The 27,191-nt window shown below is 40.2% G+C and overlaps 1 protein-coding gene across 5 annotated transcripts in view; it reads left to right on the forward strand.

Annotated features, from left to right (window-relative positions):
* LOC112236548 (protein mono-ADP-ribosyltransferase PARP8) overlaps positions 1 to 27,191 on the forward strand; it is a 96,493-nt gene that overhangs the window by 24,365 nt on the left and 44,937 nt on the right. For all 5 annotated transcript variants that reach the window (XR_006084774.1, XM_042331222.1, XM_042331221.1 and 2 more), the window contains exons 4-8: positions 10,890 to 10,979; positions 12,085 to 12,155; positions 16,333 to 16,401; positions 23,617 to 23,711; positions 27,098 to 27,158. Coding sequence is in view for 4 of the 5 variants with exons in the window: in XM_042331222.1 (XP_042187156.1) it covers positions 10,890 to 10,979; positions 12,085 to 12,155; positions 16,333 to 16,401; positions 23,617 to 23,711; positions 27,098 to 27,158 (386 nt within the window). In the remaining variant the exon portion in view is untranslated. The remainder of the gene's footprint in view (positions 1 to 10,889; positions 10,980 to 12,084; positions 12,156 to 16,332; positions 16,402 to 23,616; positions 23,712 to 27,097; positions 27,159 to 27,191) is intronic.

Here is a 27,191-nt window from a genome sequence, read left to right on the forward strand (position 1 = left end):
CGGACTATTTACATTGACCCCGCCCACCTCTGTTTTTACACTGCTGCTACTCACTCTTTATTATCTATGCATAGTCACTTTAAAAATGACCTCAACTAACCTGTACTCCCTCACATTGACTCGGTATTGGTACTCCCTGTATATAGCCTATTGTTATGTAATTTTCGTGGTATTTAAAAACTTTTTTTTTTTTTTTACTTTAGTTTATTAAGTAAATATTTTATCAACTCAATTTCTTGAACTGCATTGTTGGTTAAGGGCTTGTAAGTAAGCATTTCACTGTTGTATTCGGCACGCGTGACAAATACAATTTGATTTGATGCAGCCAGTCGATGGTGCAGCTGTAGAACTTTCAGCCTCCTGAGGGGAAGACCCTGTTCTCGACTGTGTTGTGTTTGTCCCAATGTTCCAGCGGTTCCTCACTGTTGTCCATGCAAGAGATTTTGTATAGCTAGAACGACCATAACCAATCAGAGCTGCAGTAGCCCTATATGCAAATAGACATATGCTTACAGTATATGCCTCTGTGCCATTCACTTTGAACTGGACTGTGTTTACAGCATGAGTGGTGATCGGTAAATGCGCAGTGATGGGTAAATCTTGTTTTGAGATGAAAGTGAAAGCTACATGTAGTTATAGATCATTTGACCATTTGTTCATATCCTTTGCTAGTTAGTGAGTTATTAGCCCAATTCTAGAAACTTTTTAGTCAGCAAAAGAGGAGTGCAAGAGCACAAAACATGTAGATGTCTAAACATCTTTGAAAAGGGTAGAGATATATAGATAGATAGATAGAGAGCTTTCTTTTTGTCTTGAAGGGGCAGTTTTGTATTTTGAGTAACCCAATAGGCAGAGAATAGTATAATTTGTCTGATACTCTGTAATAACGGTATGGGAATAATGCATTTCATTTTGTATAGGGGTTTCATGCATCAAACACTGCAACATTTTCAGTCACTTCCTTGAAGTGGATTAACCGGTTAATGTCAAGCCCAGCATGCTTTTTTTCAAGAATCTCATGGAATGTAGGCCTACAGTACATTTCACACCACATATTGGCTGCTACTGTAGGTTGAATGATAACATTTAAAACAATAGCTGTTTTTATGGGATGCATTTTTTCCATTGTTTTTGATGAATGGCCACTCTGGTAGGCCTACATTATGATCACATAGCCACAGTAGCCTACTTTGCCACTGTTAACTACAACTGTAACTTAAAGTGGGTAAAGCCTCAATGTTTACAGGAAACACACACTGGAAGTTGCACAGAATTTTCACAATGTTCAAGTTTGCGCTCAGTAGACCTGAATGTTGATCAGTGTGGTGAAAAAAATGAGGAAACATTGGTGAGGACTAGGGTTGCACATTTTGGGGAATATTCAGAGGTGGAAACTTTCCGTGGGAATTAACGGGAATATATGGTAATTAACGGGAATATATGGTAATTAACAGAAATATATGCAAATTAGTTTTAATACTATTTAAATGTATTGTTTTATTGCATTGGATATGTTTACCATATCATATGGAGACAGAAACATAAACTTTTTACATTATTATAAGTACACATAACTGCAAATGAGTAAATCCTTCCATTAGAAATTTAAAAAACAATTTAGTTACGAATTGAACTTTAATTAAATGAGTTGACTCTTCACATGGGATGATTTCACTGAATGATCCCCAATGATCCATCGCATCTCCCAAAAACGTTTTCAACATACATTTGTAAAATGATAGTATAGAAAATAAAGTTTTGGTTGTCTTTCTCTCAGGCTTCCATGTCTTCTCCCTGGACCTCCTCAAGGTCCACCTCTTGAACATTAGACTCTGGGGCCTCATCTTCACTCGCTTTCCAACCTTGGCTCAAAAAGCCTCAAATTTGCACGGATGGCCACCAATCTTTCAACCCTTGTATTGGTCAGCCTGTTGTGTGCTTTGGTGTGTGTGTTCCCAAACAAGGACCAGTTGCTCTCTGAGGTGGCTGATGTTGGTGGGATTTTGAGGATGATGGAGGCAACAGGGGAAAGAACCTCAGATCCACATAGTCCAGGTGGCTGATGAGATGTTTGGCATGACTGCCATATTGCATTTCCATCCCAAAGCCCTTGCTTGGAAGTGTGCTTCGCCAGACTGCCAAGAACCTTGCCCTCATCCAGGACAAGGTGGCGAGACACGGCAGTGATGACACCATAGGCCTTGTTGATCACTGCACCAGACAGGATGCTCTTGCCCGCATACTTGGGGTCCAGCATGTATGCTGTGGTGTGTATGGGCTTCAGGCAGAAGTCTTCACACTTTTTTGATGTATTTCTGAACTGCAGTTTCCTCTGCTTGGAGCAACAGTGAAGTGGGCAGGACAGTCTGGATTTCTTATCTTACATCTGCAAGCAGAGTCTGAACATCAGACTGGGTGGCATTGTCTCCTTCAATCCGTGCACTGGCTACTGCTATAGGTTTCAGGCTGCTTACCGCTCTCTCCCAAAATACATCATTTAGGAGGATCCTCTTGATGGGGCTGTCCATATCGGCATATTAGCCATTTCTTGTAGACACTCCTTCCCCTCCAGGAGACTATTAAACATGATAACAACACCACTCCAACAGGTGTTGCTGGGCAGATTTAATGTGGTGCTCTTATTCTTCTCACTTTGCTTGGTGAGGTAGATTGCTGCTATAACTTGATGACCCTTCACATACCTAACCATTTCCTTGGCTCTCTTGGTATCCATTGTTTTCAGTGCCATGATGTGCTTGAGGAGCAGATTCAATGCATGAGCAGCACAGCCAATGGGTGTGATGTGAGGGTAGGACTCCTCCCACTTTAAACCAAGCAGCCTTCATGTTCGCAGAATTGTTTGTCACCAGTGCATATACCTTCTGTGGTCCAAGGTCATTGATGACTGCCTTCAGCTCATCTGCAATGTAGAGACCGGTGTGTCTGTTGTCCCTTGTGTCTGTGCTCTTGTAGAATACTGGTTGAGGGTTGGAGATGATGTAGTTAATTATTCCTTGCCCACGAACATTCGACTGCCCATCAGAGATGATTGCAATACAGTCTGCTTTCTCTATGATTTGCTTGACCTTCACTTGAACTCTGTTGAACTCTGCATCCAGCAAATTAGTAGATAAAGCATGTCTGGTTGGCGGGGTGTATGCTGGGCAAGAAACATTCATAAATCTCTTCCAATACACATTGCCTGTGAGCATCAGAGGTGAACCAGTTACATACACAGCTCGAGCAAGACATTCATCAGCATTTCTCTGACTACATTCCCCCATTGAGTCAAAAACCTTCTGATTCCAGGAGGACCATGAGCTGTTGCTATCGAAAAGGTGTCTGATTCATCATTTTCACCTCGAATAGAAGTAGGACTTTTGTCAGAGGTTGCTTGTTGTGAGCGCTGAGGGAACTTTATGCACTTGACCAGATAATTCTGCATTTTTGTTGCATTCTTCACATATGATTTGGCACAGTATTTGCAAATGTACACAGCTTTTCCTTCTACATTAGCTACAGTGAAATGCCTCCCTGTAAAGATTTGAAAAAAAAAAATAGTAAAAAAAAACCCTAATGTAATTCCATGTACAAAAAGCATGTAGTCCTTGGCTCAGACAGTGTAGTAGTGTGGGCTCAATAGCATCTCATTAGTGTGCGAGATATTGAGAAGTAGCTGTACATGTGATGGAAGAGTGCACTGTACATGTGATGAAAGAATGCACTATGCATGCAGAGGGTTGCAATTCCATTGAATTGGGGATAGTTTAACCAAAATATGCCAGAAGACCTAGAATTTTCTTATGTGTATCCCGCTAAAAAGGTTCACTGTTATAAACTAACTTTTTTTTTGATGAATTTAAGCAAAATCCCCCAAATTCCCAGGCTTAACTTCCCATGGAAAAGTTCCGGATAAATTATGTAAATTTACCGGAAATTTTCCTACCCTTTGCAACCCTAGTGATGACCATGTTAAGTCCTTACAATGTAGATGGAGGTGTGCTCTCCCCTCTTTTTCCTATAGTCCACGATCTATAGTTCCTATAGTCCAGTTAAGGCCTGCCACCGTCGTGTCAGCTGTAGAACGTTTTTGAGGAGACGAGGGCTCCTGTGGGGGAGAGGTACTGCCGTGCCATTTTCACGACTGCCCTGGTGTGTGTGGATTATGTTAAGTCCTTAGTGATGGGGACACCAAGGAACTTTAACCTTTCGACCCACTTCACAACAGCCCTTTTGATGTGGATGAGGGCGTACTCTCCCGTCTTTCTCCTGTAGTCCACAATCAACTCCTTGTTCTTACTGACGTCGAGGGAGAGGTTGTCTCTGACCTCCCTGTTGGCTGACTCATCACGGTCGGAGATTAGTTCTACCAACGTTGTCGTCAGCAAACTTGATGATGGTGTTGGAGTTGTGTGTGGCAATGCAGTCGTGGGTGAACAGGGAGTACAGGAGGGGACTAAGCACACAACCCTGAGGGGCTCCCATGTTGAAGGTCAGCGTGACGGAGGTGTTGTTGCCTATCCTCACCACCTGGGGCCCGGCCCGTCAGGAAGTCCAGGATACAATTGCAGAGAAGGAGGGGTTCACTCCCAGGTTCCCAAGCTTGGTGATGAGCTTGGAGGACACTATGGTGTTGAACGCTGAGCTTGTAGTCAATTAACAGCATTCTCTAGTTAGTTATTTCCCCTCTTGCAGTGTGAAGTGCAGTTGATTGCATCATCTGTGGCTCTGTTGGGGTGGTATGTTGGGGTGGTATGCGAATTAGATGATGGTGTAGATGTGTGTCATGACCAGCTTCATAATTCCCGATGTGAGTGCTACAGGACGATAGTCATTTAGGCAGGTTACCTCGGAACTCTTGGGAACTGGGAGAATGGTGGTCAGCTTGAAACATGTTGGGACTGGGACCAGGAGAGATTGAAAATGTGAAGACCGTTGCCAGCTGGTCTGTGAAGACAGTTGCCAGCTGGTCTGTGAAGACAGTTGCCAGCTGGTCTGTGAAGACAGTTGCCAGCTGGTCTGTGAAGACAGTTGCCAGCTGGTCTGTGAAGACCGTTGCCAGCTGGTCTGTGAAGACCGTTGCCAGCTGGTCTGTGCTTTGAGAACCCTTCCACGGCGGCCTTGTGATTGTTAACCTGTTTAACCTCTCACATCGGTGAGATCAGTCATCTGGAAAAACAAGGTCTTTAACACAAGGCGCAGTGTTATATTCCTCAAAAAGCATTTAGCTCATTTGGGAGTTCTGCATCGCTGGGTTTCCCTTTTGTAATCCGTTATCGTCTGTAAGCCACATATGACAAGCGTTGGAGCAGGTGTAATCGGATTCTAACCACCTCCTATATTGTCCTTTTGCTTGTTTGATGTCTTGAAGGTCATAACAGGCTGTTTTTGTTTTGCATGTGTCCATGTTTTTATTTATTTTACCTTTATTTAACCAGGTAGGCTAGTTGAGAACACCTTTATTTAACCAGGTAGGCTAGTTGAGAACACCTTTATTTAACCAGGTAGGCAAGTTGAGAACACCTTTATTTAACCAGGTAGGCAAGTTGAGAACACCTTTATTTAACCAGGTAGCCAGTTGAGAACACCTTTATTTAACCAGGTAGGCCAGTTGAGAACACCTTTATTTAACCAGGTAGGCAGTTAGTTAACCAGGTAGGCAGTTGAGAACACCTTTATTTAACCAGGTAGGCTAGTTGAGAACACCTTTATTTAACCAGGTAGGCCAGTTGAGAACACCTTTATTTAACCAGGTAGGCCAGTTGAGAACACCTTTATTTAACCAGGTAGGCTAGTTGAGAACACCTTTATTTAACCAGGTAGGCCAGTTGAGAACAAGTTCTCATTTATAACTGCGACCTGGCCAAGATAAAGCAAAGCAGTTCGACACGTACAACAACACAGAGATACACATGGAGTAAACAAACATACAGTCAATAATACAGCATGTACCTTTCCTTGTAAGCGGTCGCCTTTAGGGGATTTGACCTGTAAACCATCGTTTTTGGTTTCTTACAGTCACTTTGGGGACGACATTGTCTATACACTTATTGATGAAGTCTGTGACTGTTGTGGTAAACTCCTTAAAGCTATCGGATGAATCCCAGTCTGTACTAGCAAAACAAATGGAATTTTATTTGTCACATGCGCCGATTACAACAGTGAAATGCTTACTTTACAAGCCCTTAACCAATAATGCAGTTAAGAAAAAAGTGTTCAAGTATTTAGTAAATAAACTGAAGAAAATATAAAAAAATAACATAATTAATGAGCAACAAGAAAATAACAGTAACAAGGCTATATACAGGGGGTACTGGCACAGTGCTGGCACAGAGCCAATGTGCGGGGGCACCAGTTAGTTAAGGTAATAGGGTTCTATATGGCTTGCAAAAGTATTCACCCCCTTTGGCATTTTCCCTATTTTGTTGCCTTACAACCTGGAATTAAAATTGATTTTGGGGGTGGTTGTATCATTTGATTTACACGACATGCCTTCCACTTTGAAGGTGCAACAGATTTTTTAAAATTGTGAAACAAATAAGAAATAAGGCAAAAAAACAGAATTTGAGCGTGCATAACTATTCACCCCCCCCCCGATTACAGCTGCAAGTCTCTTGGGGTATGTCTCTATAAGTTTGGAACATCTAGCCACTGGGATTTTTGCCCATTCTTCAAGGCTAAACTGCTCCAGCACCTTAAAGTTGGATGGGTTCCGCTGGTGTACAGCAATCTTTAAGTCATACCACAGATTCTCAATTGGATTTAGGTCTGGACTTTGACTAGGCCATTCCAAAACATTTAAATGTTTCCCCTTAAACCACCGAGTGTTGCTTTAGCAGTATCCTTAGGGTCATTGTCCTGCTGGAAGGTGAACATCCGTCCCAGTCTCAAATCTCTGGAATACTGAAACAGGTTTCCCTCAAGTATTTCCCTGTATTTAGCGACATGCATCATTCCTTCAATTCTGACAAGTTTCCCAGTCCCTGCCGATGAAAAACATCCCCACAGCATGATGCTGACACCCCCATGCTTCACTGTAGGGATAGTGTTCTCGGGGTGATGAGAGGTGTTGGGTTTGTGCCAGACATAGCGTTTTCCTTGATGGCCAAAAAGCTCAATTTAAGTCTCATCTAACCAGAGTACCTCCTTCCATGTTTGGTGAGTCTCCCACATGCCTTTTGGTGAACACCAAACGTGTTTGTTTATTTCTTTCTTTAAACTATGGCTTTTTTCTGGCCACTCTTCCGTAAAGCCTAGCTCTGGAGTGTACAGCTTAAAGTGGTCCTATGGACAGAGAATCCAATCTCCACGGTGAAGCTTTTCAGCTCCTTCAGGGTTATCTTTGGTCTCTTTATTGCCTCTCTGATTAATGCCCTCCTTGCCTGGTCCGTGAGTTTTGGTGGTCAGCCCTCTCTTGGCAGGTTTGTTGTGATGCCATGTTCTTGTCATTTTTTAAGATGGATTTAATGGTGCTCCGTGGGATGTTCAAAGCTTCAAATATATTTTTTAGAACCCAACCCTGATCTGTACTTCTCCACAACTTTGTCCCTAACCTGTTTGGAGAGATCCTTGGTCTTCATGATGCCGCTTGCTTAGTGGTGTTGCAGACTCTGAGGCCTTTCAGAACAGGTGTATATATACTGAGAATATGTGACAGATCATCTGACACTTAGTTTGCACACAGGTGGACTTTATTTAACTAATTATGTGACTTCTGAAAGTAATTGGCACCACTTTTCCGTTTTACATTTTAAATTTTTTGAAACCATTTTTTTTTTCATTTCACTTGATCAATTTGGATTATTTTGTGTATGTTCATTACATGAAATCCAAATAAAAATCATTTCAAATTACAGGTTGTAATGCATCAAAATAGGAAAAATGCCAAGGGGGGTGAATACTTGTGCAAGCCTAGACAATGTTTAAAGGAGCATAAACAATTTTAGTTTGAAAGAATATGGAGTGCGCTTCTTTAGTCCAGCATTCCTGATTGGCTAGAAAATACATCACATAAAAATGGAACTAGTGACAGTTGGATGTCGTTTTAATCCCACGGATGGACAGCTGGTAACGAGAATTATTTTCATCATTATGACAAAATAATATAACCTTCTGGATTGTTATTTTTGGATTACAACCAAATTATGATAAAACTTTACATTACTGTGTAGTATACCAATAAAACGGTCTGTCGGTGAAGTGGACATACTTGGTATTCATATCCCGAAAGAAAGAAAGGATCTCACTATAATACATTTGAATAGAAAGTATAGCAAAAATAGAAAAGCTGTTGCAACCATGGAAAGGATAATACCGGTCTATTTGTGGAAAAATCACCATGATAAACTCTTTAGTCATATCCCAGTTTACCCTGATTAACTCTTTAGTCTTATCCCAGTTTACATATTTACTTATGGACATGCCTACACCTAGCGACTTGTTTTTTAAATTACAGTGCATTCGGGAAGTATTCAGACTCCTTGACTTTTTCCACATTTTGTTACGTTACAGCCTTATTCTAAAATTGATTAAATAAATCAAAATACCTAGCACTCTACACACAATACCCCATGATGACATCACAATACCCAATGATGACATCACAATACCCCTTGATGACAAAACAAAAACAGGTTTTTAGAAATGGTTTGCACATTTATATATATATATATATATATATATAAAAAAAACGAAAATGCATACCTTATTTACGTAAGTATTCAGACCCTTTGCTATGAGACTTGAAACTGAGCTCAGGTGCATCCTGTTTCCATTGATCATCCTTGAGATGTTTCCACAACAACCTGTGGTAAATTAAATTGATTGGACATGATTTGGAATGGCACACACCTGTCTATATTAGGTCCCACAGTTGACAGTACATGTCAGAGCAGAAACCAAGCCTGGAGGTCAAAGGAATTGTCCGTAGAGCTTCGAGACAGGATACTTATTATATACTTATTTTCCACCATAATTTGTAAATAAATTAATTAAAAATCCTACAATGTGATTTTCTGGATTTTTTTTCCTCATTTTGTCTGTCATAGTTGAAGTGTACCTATGATGAAAATTACAGGCCTCTCTCATCTTTTTAAGTGGGAGAACTTGCACAATTGGTGGCTGACCAAATACTTTTTTGCCCCACTGTATATGGGTTATGAGTACTTCTCTAGTTGACTGTGATATACGGGTTATGAGCACTTATCTAGTTCAACGTGATACAGTTGAAGTCGGAAGTTTACATACACTTAGGTTGGAGTCAATAAAGCTCATTTTTCAACCACTCCACAAATTTCTTGTTAACAAACTATAGTTTTGGAAAGTCTGTTAGGATATCTACTTTGTGCATGACACAAGTAATTTTTCCAACAGTTGTTTACAGACAGATTAATTCACTGTATCACAATTCCAGTGGGTCAGAAGTTTACATACACTAAGTTGACTATGCCTTTAAACAGCTTGGAAAATTACAGAAAACAATGTCATGGCTTTAGAAGCTTCTGATAGACTAATTGACATAATTTGAGTCAATTGGAGGTGTACCTGTGGATGTATTTCAAGGCCTACCTTCAAACTCAGTGCCTCTTTGCTTGACATCATGAGAAAATCAAAAGAAATCAGCCAAGATCTCAGAAAAACAATTGTAGACCTCGACAAGTCTGGTTTATCCTTGGGAGCATTTTCCAAACACCTGAAGGTACCATGTTCATATGTAGAAGCAATAGTACACAAGTATAAACACCATGGGACCACACAGCCATCATACCGCTCAGGAAGGAGATGCGTTCTGTCTCCTATAGATTAATGTACTTTGGTGCGGAAAAGTGCAAATCAATTCCAGAACAACAGCAAAGGACCTTGTGAAGATGCTGGACAAAACAGGTACAAAAGTATCTATATCCACAGTAAAACGAGTCCTATATCGACATAACATGAAAGGCCGCTCAGCAAGGAAGAAGCCACTGCTCCTAAACCGCCATCAAAAAAAGCCAGACTACGGTTTGCACCTGCAGATGGGGACAATGTCCCCTGATGTGATGAAACTAAAAAAGAACAGTTTCACCATAATGACCATCGTTATGTTTGGAGGAAAAAGGGGGAGGCTTGCAAGCAAAAGAACACCATCTCAACCGTGAAGCATGGGGGTGGCAGCATCATGTTGTGGGGGTGCTTTGCTGCAGGAGGGACTGGTGCATTTCACAAAATTGATGGCATCATGAGGCAGTAAAATTATGTGGATATATTGAAGCAACAATCTCAAGACATCGGTCATGAAGTTAAAGCTTGGTCGCAAATGGGTCTTCCAAATGGACAATGACCCCAAGCATCCTTCCAAAGTTGTGGCAAAATGGCTTAAGGACAACAAAGTCAAGGTACTGGAGTGGCCATCACAAAGCCCTTACCTCAATCCTTTAGAAAATTTGTGGGCAGAACTGAAAAGGCGTGTGCAAGCAAGGAGGCCTACAAACCTGACTCAGTTACACCAGCTCTGTCAGGAGGAATGGGCCAAAATTCACGCAACTTCTTGTGGGAAGCTTGTGGAATGCTACCCAAAACGTTTGACCCAAGTTAAACAATTTAAAGGCAATGCTACCAAATGCTAATTGAGTATGTAAACTTCTAACCCACTGGGAATGTGATGAAAGAAATAAAAGCTGAAATAAATCATTCTCTCTACTATTATTCTGACATTTCACATTCTTAAAATAAAGTGGTTATCCTAACTGACCTAAGACAGGGGATTTTTACTGATTAAATGTCAGGAATTGTGAAAAACTGAGTTTAAATGTATTTGACTCAACTTCCGACGTGAACTGTATATGAGTTATGAGCACTTATCTTAGTTAGCCTCCAAATTAACTGTCTTCTTTCTTCTTTTCCCAACCCAGACAATACATACGTGTCAAACTCTGAGAACGAGGATGAAGTTCTAGTCACCAGAGACCAGATCCCCGTCATCTTCCACAGGATAGCAACAGGTTTGTTTGCTTTTCAGACTGTCTGTAGTCTCTCTGTCGTCACTCTGCTGTCGTATCTCTGTTTATCAGACTGTCCGTAGTCACTCTGCTGTCATCTATGTTTATCAGACTGTCTGTAGTCTCTCTGCTGTCTGTAGTCACTCTGCTGTCATCTCTGTTTATCAGACTGTCTGTAGTCACTCTGCTGTCTAGTCACTAGTCACTCTCAGACTGTCATCTCTGCTTTATCTATGTTTATCAGACTGTCTGTAGTCACTCTGCTGTCTGTAGTCACTCTGCTGTCATCTCTGTTTATCAGACTGTCTGTAGTCACTCTGCTGTCGTATCTCTGTATATCAGACTGTCTGTATAGTCACTGCTGCTGTCTGTAGTCTCTGTAGTCACTCTGCTGTCGTAGTCACTATGCTGTCGTATCTCTGTTTATCAGACTGTCTGTCGTCACTCTGCTGTCGTATCTCTGTTCATCAGACTGTCTGTAGTCACTCTGCTGTCGTAGTCACTCTGCTGTCGTATCTCTGTTTATTAGACTGTCCGTAGTCACTCTGCTGTCGTAGTCACTCTGCTGTCGTATCTCTGTTTATTAGACTGTCCGTAGTCACTCTGCTGTCGTAGTCTCTCTGCTGTCGTATCTCTGTTTATCAGACTGTCTATAGTCACTCTGCTGTCTGTAGTCACTCTGCTGTCGTAGTCACTCTGCTGTCGTATCTCTGTTTATCAGACTGTCTGTAGTCACTAACCTGTCGTATCTCTGTTTATCAGACTGTCTGTAGTCACTCTGCTGTCGTATCTCTGTTTATTAGACTGTCCGTAGTCACTCTGCTGTCATCTCTGTTTATCAGACTGTCTGTAGTCACTCTGCTGTCTGTAGTCACTCTGCTGTCGTATCTCTGTTTATCAGACTGTCTGTAGTCACTAACCTGTCGTATCTCTGTTTATCAGACTGTGTAGTCACTCTGCTGTCGTATCTCTGTTTATCAGACTCTGTAGTCACTCTGCTGTCGTATCTCTGTTTATCAGACTGTTTGTTGGTATTGCAGATACTTAGATGAACAGACGTCCTGGCTAACTGTGTATTGTTTTGTTCTTGTGTGTGTTTTGTAAACAGAGATTAGGGTCAATAATGACGCCAACTGCTGCCTGTCCATCAAGTCCAAACATCAGATAGACAAGAATCAGGTGAGATGTACATCACTGATTAATAAGACATTATAAAAGCTCATACATGCTCCTAGCAAGTCATTAAGCATTATAACGTCAGCTATTTAATATCAAGTTTATAGAGAACTTTTTCAGTGTGAACTAGTATGTAATAACAGGTATAATAGTATGTAATGTATAACTATATAGTATTATGTAATAACTATAATAGTATGCCATATGTATAACTGTATAGTATTATTTAATAATTTGAATAGTATGTAATAATGGGTATAACTGTTTAGTGTGTAAATGTTAACTGTATGGTAGTATGTAATGACTATTAGTGTGTAATGTGTAGCAATGTGTGTAGTGGTGGAATTGTAATAGTGGTGGAATTGTAATAGTGGTGTAATAATGGTGTAATATAGTGGTGTAATAGTGGTGTAATATTATAGTGGTGTAATAGTATAGTGGTTTAATAGTATAGTATAGTGGTGTAATAGTGGTGTAATATTATAGTGGTGTAATAGTATAGTGGTGTTAATAGTGTAGTGGTGTAATAGTGTAGTGGTGTTATAGTGGTGTAATAGTATAGTGGTGTAATAGTGTAGTGGTGTAATATTATAGTGGTGTAATAGTGTAGTGGTGTAATATTATAGTGGTGTAATAGTGTAGTGGTGTAATATTATAGTGGTGTAATAGTGTAGTGGTGTAATAGTGTAGTGGTGTAATATTATAATGGTGTAATACTATAGTGGTGTAATAGTATAGTGGTGTAATATTATAGTGGTGTAATAGTGTAGTGGTGTAATATTATAGTGGTGTAATAGTGTAGTGGTGTAATATTATAGTGGTGTAATAGTGTAGTGGTGTAATAGTGTAGTGGTGTAATAGTATAGTGGTGTAATAGTGTAGTGGTGTAATATTATAATGGTGTAATACTATAGTGGTGTAATAGTATAGTGGTTTAATAGTATAGTATAGTGGTGTAATAGTGTAGTGGTGTAATAGTATAGTGGTGTAATAGTGTAGTGGTGTAATATTATAGTGGTGTAATAGTATAGTGGTGTAATAGTGTAGTGGCGTAGTGGTGTAATATTATAGTGGTGTAATAGTGGTGTAATATTATAGTGGTGTAATAGTGTAGTGGTGTAATATTATAGTGGTGTAATATTATAGTGGTGTAATAGTGTAGTGGTGTAATATTATAGTGGTGTAATAGTATAGTGGTGTAATAGTGTAGTGGTGTAATAGTGGTGTAATAGTATAGTGGTGTAATAGTGTAGTGGTGTAATAGTGTAGTGGTGTAATAGTGTAGTGGTGTAATAGTGTAGGGGTGTAATAGTGTAGGGGTGTAATAGTATAATGGTGTAATAGTGTAGCGGTGTAATAGCGGTGTAATATTATAGTGGTGTAATAGTGGTGTAATAGTGTAGTGGTGTAATAGTATAGTGGTGTAATAGCGGTGTAATAGTATAGTGGTGTAATAGTATAGTGGTGTAATAGTGGTGTAATATTATAGTGGTGTAATATTATAGTGGTGTAATAGTGTAATGGTGTAATATTATAGTGGTGTAATATTATATTGGTGTAATATTATAGTGGTGTAATAGTGTAGTGGTGTAATAGTGTTGTAATAGTGCAGTGGTGTAATAGTGGAGTGGTGTAATAATGTAGTGGTGTAATAGTATAGTGGTGTAATAGTGTAGTGGGGTAATAGTATAGTGGTGTAATAGTATAATGGTGTAATAGTGTAGCGGTGTAATATTATAGTGGTGTAATATTATAGTGGTGTAATAGTGTAGTGGTGTAATAGTGGTGTAATAGTGTAGTGGTGTAATAGTGTAGTGGTTTAATAGTGTAGTGGTTTAATAGTGGTGTAGTGGTGTAATAGTATAGTGGTGTAATAGTGTAGTGGTGTAATAGTATAGTGGTGTAATAGTGGAGTAATTGTATAGTGGTGTAATATTAATATGGTGTAATATTATAGTGGTGTAATAGTGTAGTGGTGTAATATTATAGTGGTGTAATAGTGTAGTGGTGTAATAGTGTAGTGGTGTAATATTATAATGGTGTAATACTATAGTGGTGTAATAGTGTAGTGGTGTTATAGTGGTGTAATAGTATAGTGGTGTAATATTATAGTGTGGTAATTTTATAGTGGTTTAATAGTGGTGTAATAGTGGTGTAATATTATAGTGGTGTAATATTATAGTGGTGTAATTGTTTAGTGGTGTAATTGTTTAGTGGTGTAATAATATAGTGGTGTAATTGTTTAGTGGTGTAATAATATAGTGGTGTAATTGTTTAGTGGTGTAATTGTTTAGTGGTGTAATAGTATAGTGGTGTAATAGTATAGTGGTGTAATGATAGTGTGTAGTAACTGTAATAATGGGTGGAGTAACACCGTAATAGTGTGTAGTAACGTGTAGTAAATGTGTAATAATGGGTGTAGTAACTAATAGTGTGTAGTAACGGGTGTAGTAACTGTAATAATGGGTGTAGTAACTAAGTGTTTAGTAACAGGTGTAGTAACTGTAATTATGGGTGTAGTAACTAATAGTGTGTAGTAACAAGTGTAGTAACTGTAATAATGGGTGTAGTAACTAATAGTGTGTAGTAACAGGTGTAGTAAATGTGTAATAGTGTGTAATAATGGGTGTAGTAACTAATAGTGTGTAGTAACAGGTGTAGTAACTGTAATAATGGGTGTAGTAATGGTGTAATAGTGTTTAAACTTCTTATGGCTGAGATCCCGTTACCGGGAGAGATATAACAACAACCAGGGATAGTGCAGTGCGCCATATTCAAAAGAACAGAAATCTCATATTTAAATTCCTCAGACATACATGTATTTTATATAGTTTTCAAGGTAGTCTTGTTGTTAATCCCACCACAGTGTCCGATTTCAAATAGGATTTACGGGGAAAGCACCACAAACGATTATGTTAGGTCACCAACAACTCACTAAAATACACAGCCAATTTTACCAGCCAAAGAGAGAGAGAGAAAAAGCACAAATAGAGATAAAATTAATCACTAACCTTTGATGATCTTCATCAGATGACACTTATAGGACTTCATGTTACACAAAACATGCATGTTTTGTTTGATAAAGTTCATATTTATATCAGAAAATCTGAGTTTACATTGGGACGTTAGATTCACTAGTTCCAAAAACATCCAGTGATTTTGCATAACCACATCATTCAACAGAAATACTCATCATAAATGTAGATGATAATACAAGTTATACACATGGAATTATAGATATACCTCTCCTTAATGCAACCGCTGTGTCAGATTTCAAAAAAACTTTACTGGAAAAAGAAACCCATGCAATAATCTGAGACGGCGCTCAGAAGTAAAAACAACACAGCCGCAAAGATGGTGTCAACATAAACAAGAAATTACATGATAAATATTCCCTTACCTTTGATCTACATAAGAAAGCACTCCAGGAGTTCCAGGCCCACAATAAATGTTTGTTTTGTTCGAAAATGTCCGTTATTTATGTCCAAATACCTTCTTTTGTTAACGCGTATGGGTATACATATCCGAACGCTAATTCTGGTCAGCGTTATATCGGACAAAAGCTTCAAAAAGTTATATTACCGGTCGAAGAAACATTTCAAACTAAGTACAGAATCAATCATTAGGATGTTTTTATCATATAGCTTCAATAAAGTTCCAACCGGAGTACTCCTTGTCTTCGTGAGCAATGGAACGCAAGGGACTACCATGAGGAATAAACATGATCAGAAAATGGCTGACTGCCAGACACCTGACTCATTCACTCCCGCAACACCATAGAAGTCTCATTATAATTTATATTGATGGTTGACATCTAGTGGAACCCCTAGGCAGTGCAACATCATTCATATCTCAAGGGGATTTCATTGGGGACTCTGGTGAATACATACAAAGCTCAGATTTCTGACTTCCTGTTTTGATTTCAACTCAGGATTCTGCCTGCCAATATGAGTTCTGTTATACTCAGACATCATTCAAACAGTTTTGGAAAATTTAGAGTGTTTTCTATCCAATACTACTAAGACAATGCATATATTAGAAACTGAGACTGAGGAGCAGGCCGTTTACTTTAGGCACCTTATTCATCCAAGCTACTCAATACTGCCCCCCAGCCATAACAGTTAATAACGGGTGTAGTAACGGTGTAATAGTGTGTAATAACATGTCTAACTTCCCCCAGTGCCACTATGCCATAGAAGAGGACTCTGAGGGGGATGCTGACTCTGATGAGTTTTACTATGGAGGTCAGGTAAGCATCAAGCCTCATCTCCTCCATAACAACTGCTATAACTTATCAAACCATTAGATCGCCAGTGTTTAGCCCTCTCTTAGCTACAGAGGCAGTAGATTTCTTAGGGCAGGTTTCCCCAGACACAAATTAAGCTTAGTCCTGGACTAAAAAGCACTTTGGAGAATGTTGTTTTTTCTTAGTCCGGGTCAAGGCTTAATCTGTGTCCAGGAAACCACCCCCGTAGCTACAGTGGCAGTAAGTAGAACTCCTTATATCGAGTGAGAGACTAAGGAGAAGGCAGAAATCAAAGGTCCAGACCTCCCCTGGCTTCTCCACCTGAGTCCATGGCAGATTTCCCTAAAGTGGTCCTAGACTCATCAAGTATATAACGCTCGTTTATATTTTCATTCCGCTCACTCAGAAAGAGACCCGAGGCTCATTCCTCATTCACCGTATTGGGACGTTTCTGTCGTCAGTGACTTTCCGTATGGAAATATACCGCTCTTCTGATGAGCGACGGCTGCCTCTCCCTCTCGCTCTCTCTCATCGTCTCTTTCCTTCCTTCTCCTCCTAACTGTTGATTGGTGAACTTTGTTTCGGCCTCTTGTGACAAAGCGACAGTTTCTGAAGTTTGTTTGAGTGATTAGTCCGTTTCTGTGAGAGTAGCGAGTCTGTTTTAAAGATTGTGATTGATGCCTCCCGACGGTCACGAAGCAATCTGGACTACATTTATGTTGCTTGCTTCTGGGTTGCTCCATGTGTCACCCTCAAACAATTTCCCCCGCAAATTAGTTGCATTGCATCGCCAGCGATATAAATCCTATTTCACTCAATTGTCTGTATGCAATGTCCAATCAGTGAGCAGAAAAAAGTTCACATGACACGTCATATCGTTCCGTTCTGAACTCCGACCCAGTTGTCATGCCAACACAGGTGTCGGTGCTGCCGCAAAGCAGGACGAAAAGAGACATGTCAAATGGGAAATGTATAAATAAAAAAAATCCTAGGCCGCATGGCTAGTCGTGGTTTATGTATATGGTCTGGCAGTCAATAAATGTGTCATTTTAAAAGTGAAACCAGACCTTTTCACTCTGTCCATTTTCAACTGACATTGTTCCAACATGACTACAGCTAGCTAGCTTAGCTTACTAGCTTGGTAAAACATCGTTTTGCAAATGGGCAACATTTTCGGCTAGCTATCTAAATTGTACAATCCGCATTTTGTGTCTCGATGCGGTTACAATTACCAAACATTTGGCTAAACAAATCATTTATGAAATCATGTGATGTATGATAGAATTGGATGTTGCTTGCAATTTACATTTTGTTTGAATTGCTTCGTGTATCAGCATGTCACTTGGGAGTGTGCATCTGCAACATAAATTGCATCCAAATTGTTTCGCGTGACAGGCTTTAGAATTAAATGCCTCTTCCCAAAGTCAGGCACCGTAATATGGCCGTCTTCCTCTGATGGGTAGTGTGTGTGTGTGTGTGTGTGTGCGTGCGCCCTGTGGTGAGGCTTTGGGAAACGTGTCACGTCAGCAACACATTATGTATGGGCCCTATTGGCTATTCTTTAAAAGCTTCTAGATAAAACACTCCTCCTAGACTCGTGGGTTTTTAATTTACATCATGTTGAAGTTGTCATAAACAATTACAGAGTTCGTAGGACCTTGTTTCATATACCTGTGATGATTAATATTCTTTAGATCTTTGATTATGTAGTGTGGGGAGAAGGCAGGGATTTTGGGCTCTAGCCAGTCGACCACCATTTATTTTACTAGCCCATGTACAAAATATGCCATACGATATTTGAAAAGGCAAAAATGTCACTTGCCAGTGTCAAAATGTTATGTTTTCTACTAGCCTGGTCTGAAAAGTACTAGCCTCGGGCTAGCTTAAAATCTATTAATGGTTGTAGGCCTAGATAATGTTGACTTGATGTCAGTAGGTTTACTGTAGTTATTGTTTTCTTTATCAATAACATAACCAATGGTTTAAATAGGGGTGTGCTGATCTCATCATACCAGTAATCGTATGTTTTTTACAACTTGATTAGAGTCCACCTTTGGTAAATTCAATTGATCGGACATGATTTGGAAAAGCACAGTGCATGTCAGAGCAACAAAAAAAAACAAGACATGAGGTCGAAGGAATAGTCCGTAGACAGCTCCGAGACAGTATTGTGTCGAGGCACAGATCTGTGGAAGACTCTTCCTAGAGCTGGCCGTCTGGCCAAACTGAGCAATCGGGGGAGAAGGGCCTTGGTCAGGGAGGTGACCAAGAACCTGATATTCACTCTGACAGAGCTCCAGATTTCCTCTGTGGAGATGGGAGAACCTTTCGTGAAGGACAACCATCTCTGCAGCACTCCACCAATCAGGCCTTTATGGTAGAGTGGCCAGTAGGAAGCCACTCTTCAGTAAAAGGCAAATGACAGCCTGCTTGGAGTTGGCCAAAAGTCACCAAATACAGTGGTGCCAAGCTTGTAACATCATATCCAAGAAGACTCGAGGCTGTAATCGCTGCCAAAGGTGCTTCAACAAAGTACTGAGTAAATGTTCTCAATACTAATGTAAATGTGATACTCTGCTGAGACTTACGCCACAACATTTGTACAATCAAAATAATCATTTTTATTTTGTAATGACATGTCGCTCGGTCAACATGCCTGGGCCAGTAGAAATAATAATAGCAAGCATGGGCTTGGATCACTACATTTTATTTGTATTTTTTTATTCCACCTTTATTTAACCAGGTAGGCCAGTTGAGAACACCTTTATTTAACCAGGTAGGCCAGTTGAGAACACCTTTATTTAACCAGGTAGGCTAGTTGAGAACACCTTTATTTAACCAGGTCAGCCAGTTGAGAACACCTTTATTTAACCAGGTAGGCCAGTTGAGAACATCTTTATTTAACCAGGTAGGCCAGTTGAGAACACCTTTATTTAACCAGTTAGGCCAGTTGAGAACACCTTTATTTAACCAGGTAGGCCAGTTGAGAACACCTTTATTTAACCAGGTAGGCCAGTTGAGAACACCTTTATTTAACCAGGTAGGCCAGTTGAGAACACCTTTATTTAACCAGGTAGGCCAGTTGAGAACACCTTTATTTAACCAGGTAGGCTAGTTGAGAACAAAGTTATCATTTACAACTGCGACCTGGCCAAGATAAAGCATAGCAGTGTGAACAGACAACAACACAGAGTTACACATGGAGTAAACAATAAACAAGTCAATAAAAACAGTAGAAAAAAAAGAGTCTATATACATTGTGTGCAAAAGGCATGAGGAGGTAGGCGAATAATTACAATTTAGCAGATTAACACTGGAGTGATAAATGATCAGATGGTCATGTACAGGTAGAGATAATGGTGTGCAAAAGAGCAGAAAAGTAAATAAATATAAACAGTATGGGGATGAGGTAGGTAAATTGGGTGGGCTATTTACCGATTTACATAATGACAGATGTGGTCAGGAATGGAATAAGTATACAGAAAGACAAAGTAGTCCTGCTGAACAACGCCAAGTAGACAGACCAAAACAACCATATGGACTCAGTTGACAGGAAGTAACTCGATTTGAACAAAAAATGACCTAGCTAAGGATTCTGATTCATACATGATGTTTGGAGAAGGAGAGACTTGTGTCCTGAGACAGTGACCAAAACAGTCTGTTGTCTGTCCGGGGAAATGAGAGCAGAGGAGGAGTGGCTTGTTCTAAGCCAATTGGGACAGCAGGCTCAACTGACACCCCCGCCCTGTTTCTTTACAGACAGAAGAACTAGCCAATAGTTGTTGAGAGAACACAGTGCTTCATACTGATTGAGTGAAAGAGAGATGTGTGCTGGCACTCATAATTACTAAAAATACTTGTCATAATTGTATTTCGGGAAAATTCTCAATATCCGTTATGATACTCGATTTGTCCGAGTACTTGACACACCCCTAGTTTTAAAGCAAATAATTATGACACATTAACTCCACTATTGTCTTAAATGTGTCTGGACAGCTCTAGGAGACTTAATGTGTCTGGACAGCTCTAGGGGACTTAATGTGACTGGACAGCTCTAGGAGACTAAATGTGACTGGACAGCTCTAGGAGACTTCATGTTTAATGTGTCTGGACAGCTCTTGGAGACTTCATGTTTAATGTGACTGGACAGCTCTAGGAGACTTAATGTGACTGGACAGCTCTAGGGGACTTCATGTTTAATGTGTCTGGACAGCTCTAGGAGACTTCATGTTTAATGTGTCTGGACAGCTCTAGGAGACTTCATGTTTAATGTGACTGGACAGCTCTAGGAGACTTCATGTTTAATGTGTCTGGACAGCTCTAGGGAGAATTCATGTTTAATGTGTCTGGACAGCTCTAGGGAGAATTCATGTTTAATGTGTCTGGACAGCTCTAGGAGACTAAATGTTTAATGTGTCTGGACAGCTCTAGGAGACTTCATGTTTAATGTGTCTGGACAGCTCTAGGAGACTTCATGTTTAATGTGTCTGGACAGCTCTAGGAGACTTCATGTTTAATGTGACTGGACAGCTCTAGGAGACTTCATGTTTAATGTGTCTGGACAGCTCTAGGAGACTAAATGTTTAATGTGTCTGGACAGCTCTAGGGGACTTCATGTTTAATGTGACTGGACAGCTCTAGGAGACTTCATGTTTAATGTGACTGGACAGCTCTAGGAGACTTCATGTTTAATGTGACTGGACAGCTCTAGGAGACTTCATGTTTAATGTGTCTGGACAGCTCTAGGGGACTTCATGTTTAATGTGACTGGACAGCTCTAGGAGACTTCATGTTTAATGTGACTGGACAGCTCTAGGAGACTAAATGTTTAATGTGACTGGACAGCTCTAGGAGACTAAATGTTTAATGTGACTGGACAGCTCTAGCAGACTAAATGTTTAATGTGACTGGACAGCTCTAGGAGACTTCATGTTTAATGTGTCTGGACAGCTCTAGGAGACTAAATGTTTAATGTGTCTGGACAGCTCTAGGAGACTACATGTTTAATGTGACTGGACAGCTCTAGGAGACTTCATGTTTAATGTGTCTGGACAGCTCTAGGAGACTTCATGTTTAATGTGTCTGGACAGCTCTAGGAGACTAAATGTTTAATGTGACTGGACAGCTCTAGGAGACTTCATGTTTAATGTGTCTGGACAGCTCTAGGAGACTAAATGTTTAATGTGTCTGGACAGCTGTAGGAGACTTCATATTTAATGTGACTGGACAGCTCTAGGAGACTTCATGTTTAATGTGACTGGACAGTTCTAGGGGACTAAATGTTTAATGTGTCTGGACAGCTCTAGGGGACTAAATGTTTAATGTGTCTGGACAGCTCTAGGAGACTAAATGTTTAATGTGACTGGACAGCTCTAGGAGACTAAATGTTTAATGTGACTGGACAGCTCTAGGGACTAAATGTTTAATGTGTCTGGACAGCTCTAGGAGACTAAATGTTTAATGTGACTGGACAGCTCTAGGAGACTAAATGTTTAATGTGTCTGGACAGCTCTAGGAGACTAAATGTTTAATGTGACTGGACAGCTCTAGGAGACTTCATGTTTAATGTGTCTGGACAGCTCTAGGAGACTTCATGTTTAATGTGTCTGGACAGCTCTAGGAGACTAAATGTTTAATGTGACTGGACAGCTCTAGGAGACTTCATGTTTAATGTGTCTGGACAGCTCTAGGAGACTAAATGTTTAATGTGTCTGGACAGCTGTAGGAGACTAAATATTTAATGTGACTGGACAGCTCTAGGAGACTTCATGTTTAATGTGACTGGACAGTTCTAGGGGACTAAATGTTTAATGTGTCTGGACAGCTCTAGGGGACTAAATGTTTAATGTGTCTGGACAGCTCTAGGAGACTAAATGTTTAATGTGACTGGACAGCTCTAGGAGACTAAATGTTTAATGTGACTGGACAGCTCTAGGGACTAAATGTTTAATGTGACTGGACAGCTCTAGGGGACTAAATGTTTAATGTGTCTGGACAGCTCTAGGGACTAAATGTTTAATGTGACTGGACAGCTCTAGGAGACTAAATGTTTAATGTGACTGGACAGCTCTAGGAGACTAAATGTTTAATGTGACTGGACAGCTCTAGGAGACTAAATGTTTAATGTGACTGGACAGCTCTAGGAGACTTCATGTTTAATGTGTCTGGACAGCTCTAGGAGACTAAATGTTTAATGTGTCTGGACAGCTCTAGGGGACTTCATGTTTAATGTGACTGGACAGCTCTAGGGAGAATTTGTTTGTTGATATTCCAGTGAATATATTGGATTTAATTTAGCTCCTCCCAGAAATTGAACCGGCCAATGAAATAGAACAGGAGATGACACATTGAGTTAGCTGGTTGTTTATACAGTTTGTCTCCCAAATGTTATCCTTATCCCTATGTAGTGCCCTCGTTTTTACTATTCTAGTCAAATGTAGTGCACTACATAGGGAATAGGGTGCTACATGGGACAAAGACAGTCCTGCTCAGTGAAACGTTTTTGTTCTCCACGAGTATTTGGAGCGTTCAGATTAAAGATGAAAGCATACCCACTTGGCACAGATTTCAACGTCTAGTTTTGATACAATTTTGGTTGAATTCAAGGTGAAATTCACAAAGAAATATAATATTATAATATATATTATTATATATATTAAAAGTTAAGTGAAAAAAATATATACCATTTCCTTTACATTGATTTGACTTTTTACAAATACAATCAGTTTTTTCCACGTTGATTCAACATCATCACATTGAGTTTAGTTGTTGAAATAACGTGGAAACAACATTGATTCAATCAGTTTTCTACAGTTTGACAATACTGTAGGTTGTCAAACACATCCCACAAACTGATTATTGTTCTGCTGTAGGTTGATCTTGCCAGACAAAAGCACAAAATGTCCTTAGCAGCTGATTGGTCGTGTTTTGGGTCTCTTTAGAAATCTGTCCAATCATTACATTTTAGTGGAGGGGAGGGCAAAGGACCGCACTTAAATGTAACATTTTTTTAAAAGCCTTTTAGGTCTCCCCTCGGAGTCCGGGTCCTTTCTAGGTATCGTCCTTCTAGGGAGATGTTTGCTGTTCACTGTGATTCTCTTTGCTCTCTGGGGTCTAAGTTACTGTGAAGAGGTTTGACTACACTGCTGATGGGTTGGGGGGGACGGACGACGACTTTAAAACACGTTTCATTGATTTACTGACGTCTCTCTCTGATAGGTGAACTCTGATGGCGAGCTCCACAAGCACCCCCAGTTGGAGGTGGACCTGGCTGCGGTCCGGGAGATGTACGGACACCACGCAGTATCTCTCAGGTAATAATAATATACAGGGACACCACGCAGTATCTCTCAGGTAATAATAATATACAGGGACACCACGCAGTATCTCTAAGGTAATAATAATATACAGGGACACCACGCAGTATCTCTCAGGTAATAATAATATACAGGGACACCACGCAGTATCTCTCAGGTAATAATAATATACAGGGACACCACGCAGTATCTCTCAGGTAATAATAATATACAGGGACACCACGCAGTATCTCTCAGGTAATAATAATATACAGGGACACCATGCAGTATCTCTCAGGTAATAATAATATACAGGGACACCACGCAGTATCTCTCAGGTAATAATAATATACAGGGACACCACGCAGTATCTCTCAGGTAATAGTAATATACAGGGACACCACACAGTATCTCTCAGGTAATAATAATATACAGGGACACCACGCAGTATCTCTCAGGTAATAATAATATACAGGGACACCACACAGTATCTCTCAGGTAATAATAATATACAGGGACACCACGCAGTATCTCTCAGGTAATAATAATATACAGGGACACCACGCAGTATCTCTCAGGTAATAATAATATACAGGGACACCACGCAGTATCTCTCAGGTAATAATAATATACAGGGACACCACGCAGTATCTCTCAGGTAATAATAATATACAGGGACACCGCGCAGTATCTCTCAGGTAATAATAATATACAGGGACACCACGCAGTATCTCTCAGGTAATAATAATATACAGGGACACCACGCAGTATCTCTCAGGTAATAATAATATACAGGGACACCACGCAGTATCTCTCAGGTAATAATAATATACAGGGACACCACGCAGTATCTCTCAGGTAATAATAATATACAGGGACACCACGCAGTATCTCTCAGGTAATAATAATATACAGGGACACCACGCAGTATCTCTCAGGTAATAATAATATACAGGGACACCACGCAGTATCTCTCAGGTAATAATAATATACAGGGACACCACGCAGTATCTCTCAGGTAATAATAATATACAGGGACACCACGCAGTATCTCTCAGGTAATAATAATATACAGGGACACCACGCAGTATCTCTCAGGTAATAATAATATACAGGGACACCACACAGTATCTCTCAGGTAATAATAATATACAGGGACACCACGCAGTATCTCTCAGGTAATAATAATATACAGGGACACCACGCAGTATCTCTCAGGTAATAATAATATACAGGGACACCACGCAGTATCTCTCAGGTAATAATAATATACAGGGACACCACGCAGTATCTCTCAGGTAATAATAATATACAGGGACACCACGCAGTATCTCTCAGGTAATAATAATATACAGGGACACCACGCAGTATCTCTCAGGTAATAATAATATACAGGGACACCACGCAGTATCTCTCAGGTAATAATAATATACAGGGACACCACGCAGTATCGCTCAGGTAATAATAATATACAGGGACACCACGCAGTATCTCTGAGGTAATAATAATATACAGGGACACCACGCAGTATCTCTCAGGTAATAATAATATACATGGACACCACGCAGTATCTCTCAGGTAATAATAATATACAGGGACACCACGCAGTATCTCTCAGGTAATAATAATATACAGGGACACCACGCAGTATCTCTCAGGTAATAATAATATACAGGGACACCACACAGTATCTCTCAGGTAATAATAATATACAGGGACACCACACAGTATCTCTCAGGTAATAATAATATACAGGGACACCACGCAGTATCTCTCAGGTAATAATAATATACAGGGACACCACACAGTATCTCTCAGGTAATAATAATTTACAGGGACACCACGCAGTATCTCTCAGGTAATAATAATATACAGGGACACCACGCAGTATCTCTCAGGTAATAATAATATACAGGGACACCACGCAGTATCTCTCAGGTAATAATAATATACAGGGACACCACGCAGTATCTCTCAGGTAATAATAATATACAGGGACACCACGCAGTATCTCTCAGGTAATAATAATATACAGGGACACCACGCAGTATCTCTCAGGTAATAATAATATACAGGGACACCACGCAGTATCTCTCAGGTAATAATAATATACAGGGACACCACGCAGTATCTCTCAGGTAATAATAATATACAGGGACACCACGCAGTATCTCTCAGGTAATAATAATATACAGGGACACCACGCAGTATCTCTCAGGTAATAATAATATACAGGGACACCACACAGTATCTCTCAGGTAATAATAATATACAGGGACACCACACAGTATCTCTCAGGTAATAATAATATACAGGGACACCACACAGTATCTCTCAGGTAATAATAATATACAGGACATTCGGGAAGTAGTCAGACCTCTGACTTCCACATTTTGTGACGTTACAGCCTTAATCTAAAATTGATTAAATAAATGAAAAATCCTAATTTGATCTATGCACTACCCCATGATGACAAAGCAAATATACGTTCATTTTTTTTTGTGCAAGTTTATACAACATTTAAAACAAATACCTTTTCCCATGAGACTCGAAATTGAGTTCAGGCGCATCCTGTTTCCATTGATCATCCTTGAGATGTTTCTACAACTTGATTGGAATCCATCTGTGGTAAATTCAATTAATTGTACTAGATTTGGAAAGGCACATATCTGTCTATATAAGGTCCCACAGTTGACAGTGCATATCAGAGCAAACACCAAGCCATGAGGTTGAAGGAATTGTCCGTAGAGCTCCGAGACAGGATTGTGTTGAGGCACAGAGCTGGAGAAGGGTACCATAAAATGTCTGCAGCATTGAAGGTTCCCATTCTTAAATGGGACGATTTGAACCACCAAGACTCTTCCTAGCGCTGCCCAGCCAAACTGAGTGAGCGGGGGAGAAGGGCCTTTGGTCAGGGACTTCTGGCCAACGTGACACAACTGTGGAATGCATTGGAGTCAACATGGGCCAGCATCCCTGTGGAATGGGGAGGGGGTGGGGGGTGAGTCAGTGTGGTTGGTGGTATATGGCAGGGCCTACTGGATGACTCATCACAGAGTAGAGAGCTGGTCTTCCAGGGGGGCGTGTGGGGTGTGTGTGTGTGTGTGTGTGTGTGTGTGTGTGTGCGCGCTCGTGCGTAGTGCACCATTCTATGTGGAGAATAAGATATGAAAGGGTAGCTGTGCTGAAATAATGCATTTTCATTGTAATGCTGATATACGACTTCAAACATGTTTTCAAGACGCAAAGAAGCTCTCGATCAGCCTCTTTGTGTGGCATTTCTATGTTGAGATATCAAAGTAGCCAGGAGACAATGCGGAAATCTCCCATGTTTTCAACAATATGCATGTTGACTCTGACTGAAGGTGTCTTTGAAATGTGTTCATCTTCCTAACCTGTCGTAGGGAATACGGTGCCATCGACGATGTGGACATTGATCTCCACATCGACGCCAGTTTCCTAGATGTAAGTATTATAGTATTACCCACCAATCCTTTC

Source organism: Oncorhynchus tshawytscha, linkage group LG12 (assembly GCF_018296145.1).
Source record: "Oncorhynchus tshawytscha isolate Ot180627B linkage group LG12, Otsh_v2.0, whole genome shotgun sequence".
Classification (NCBI taxonomy): Eukaryota; Metazoa; Chordata; class Actinopteri; order Salmoniformes; family Salmonidae; genus Oncorhynchus; species Oncorhynchus tshawytscha.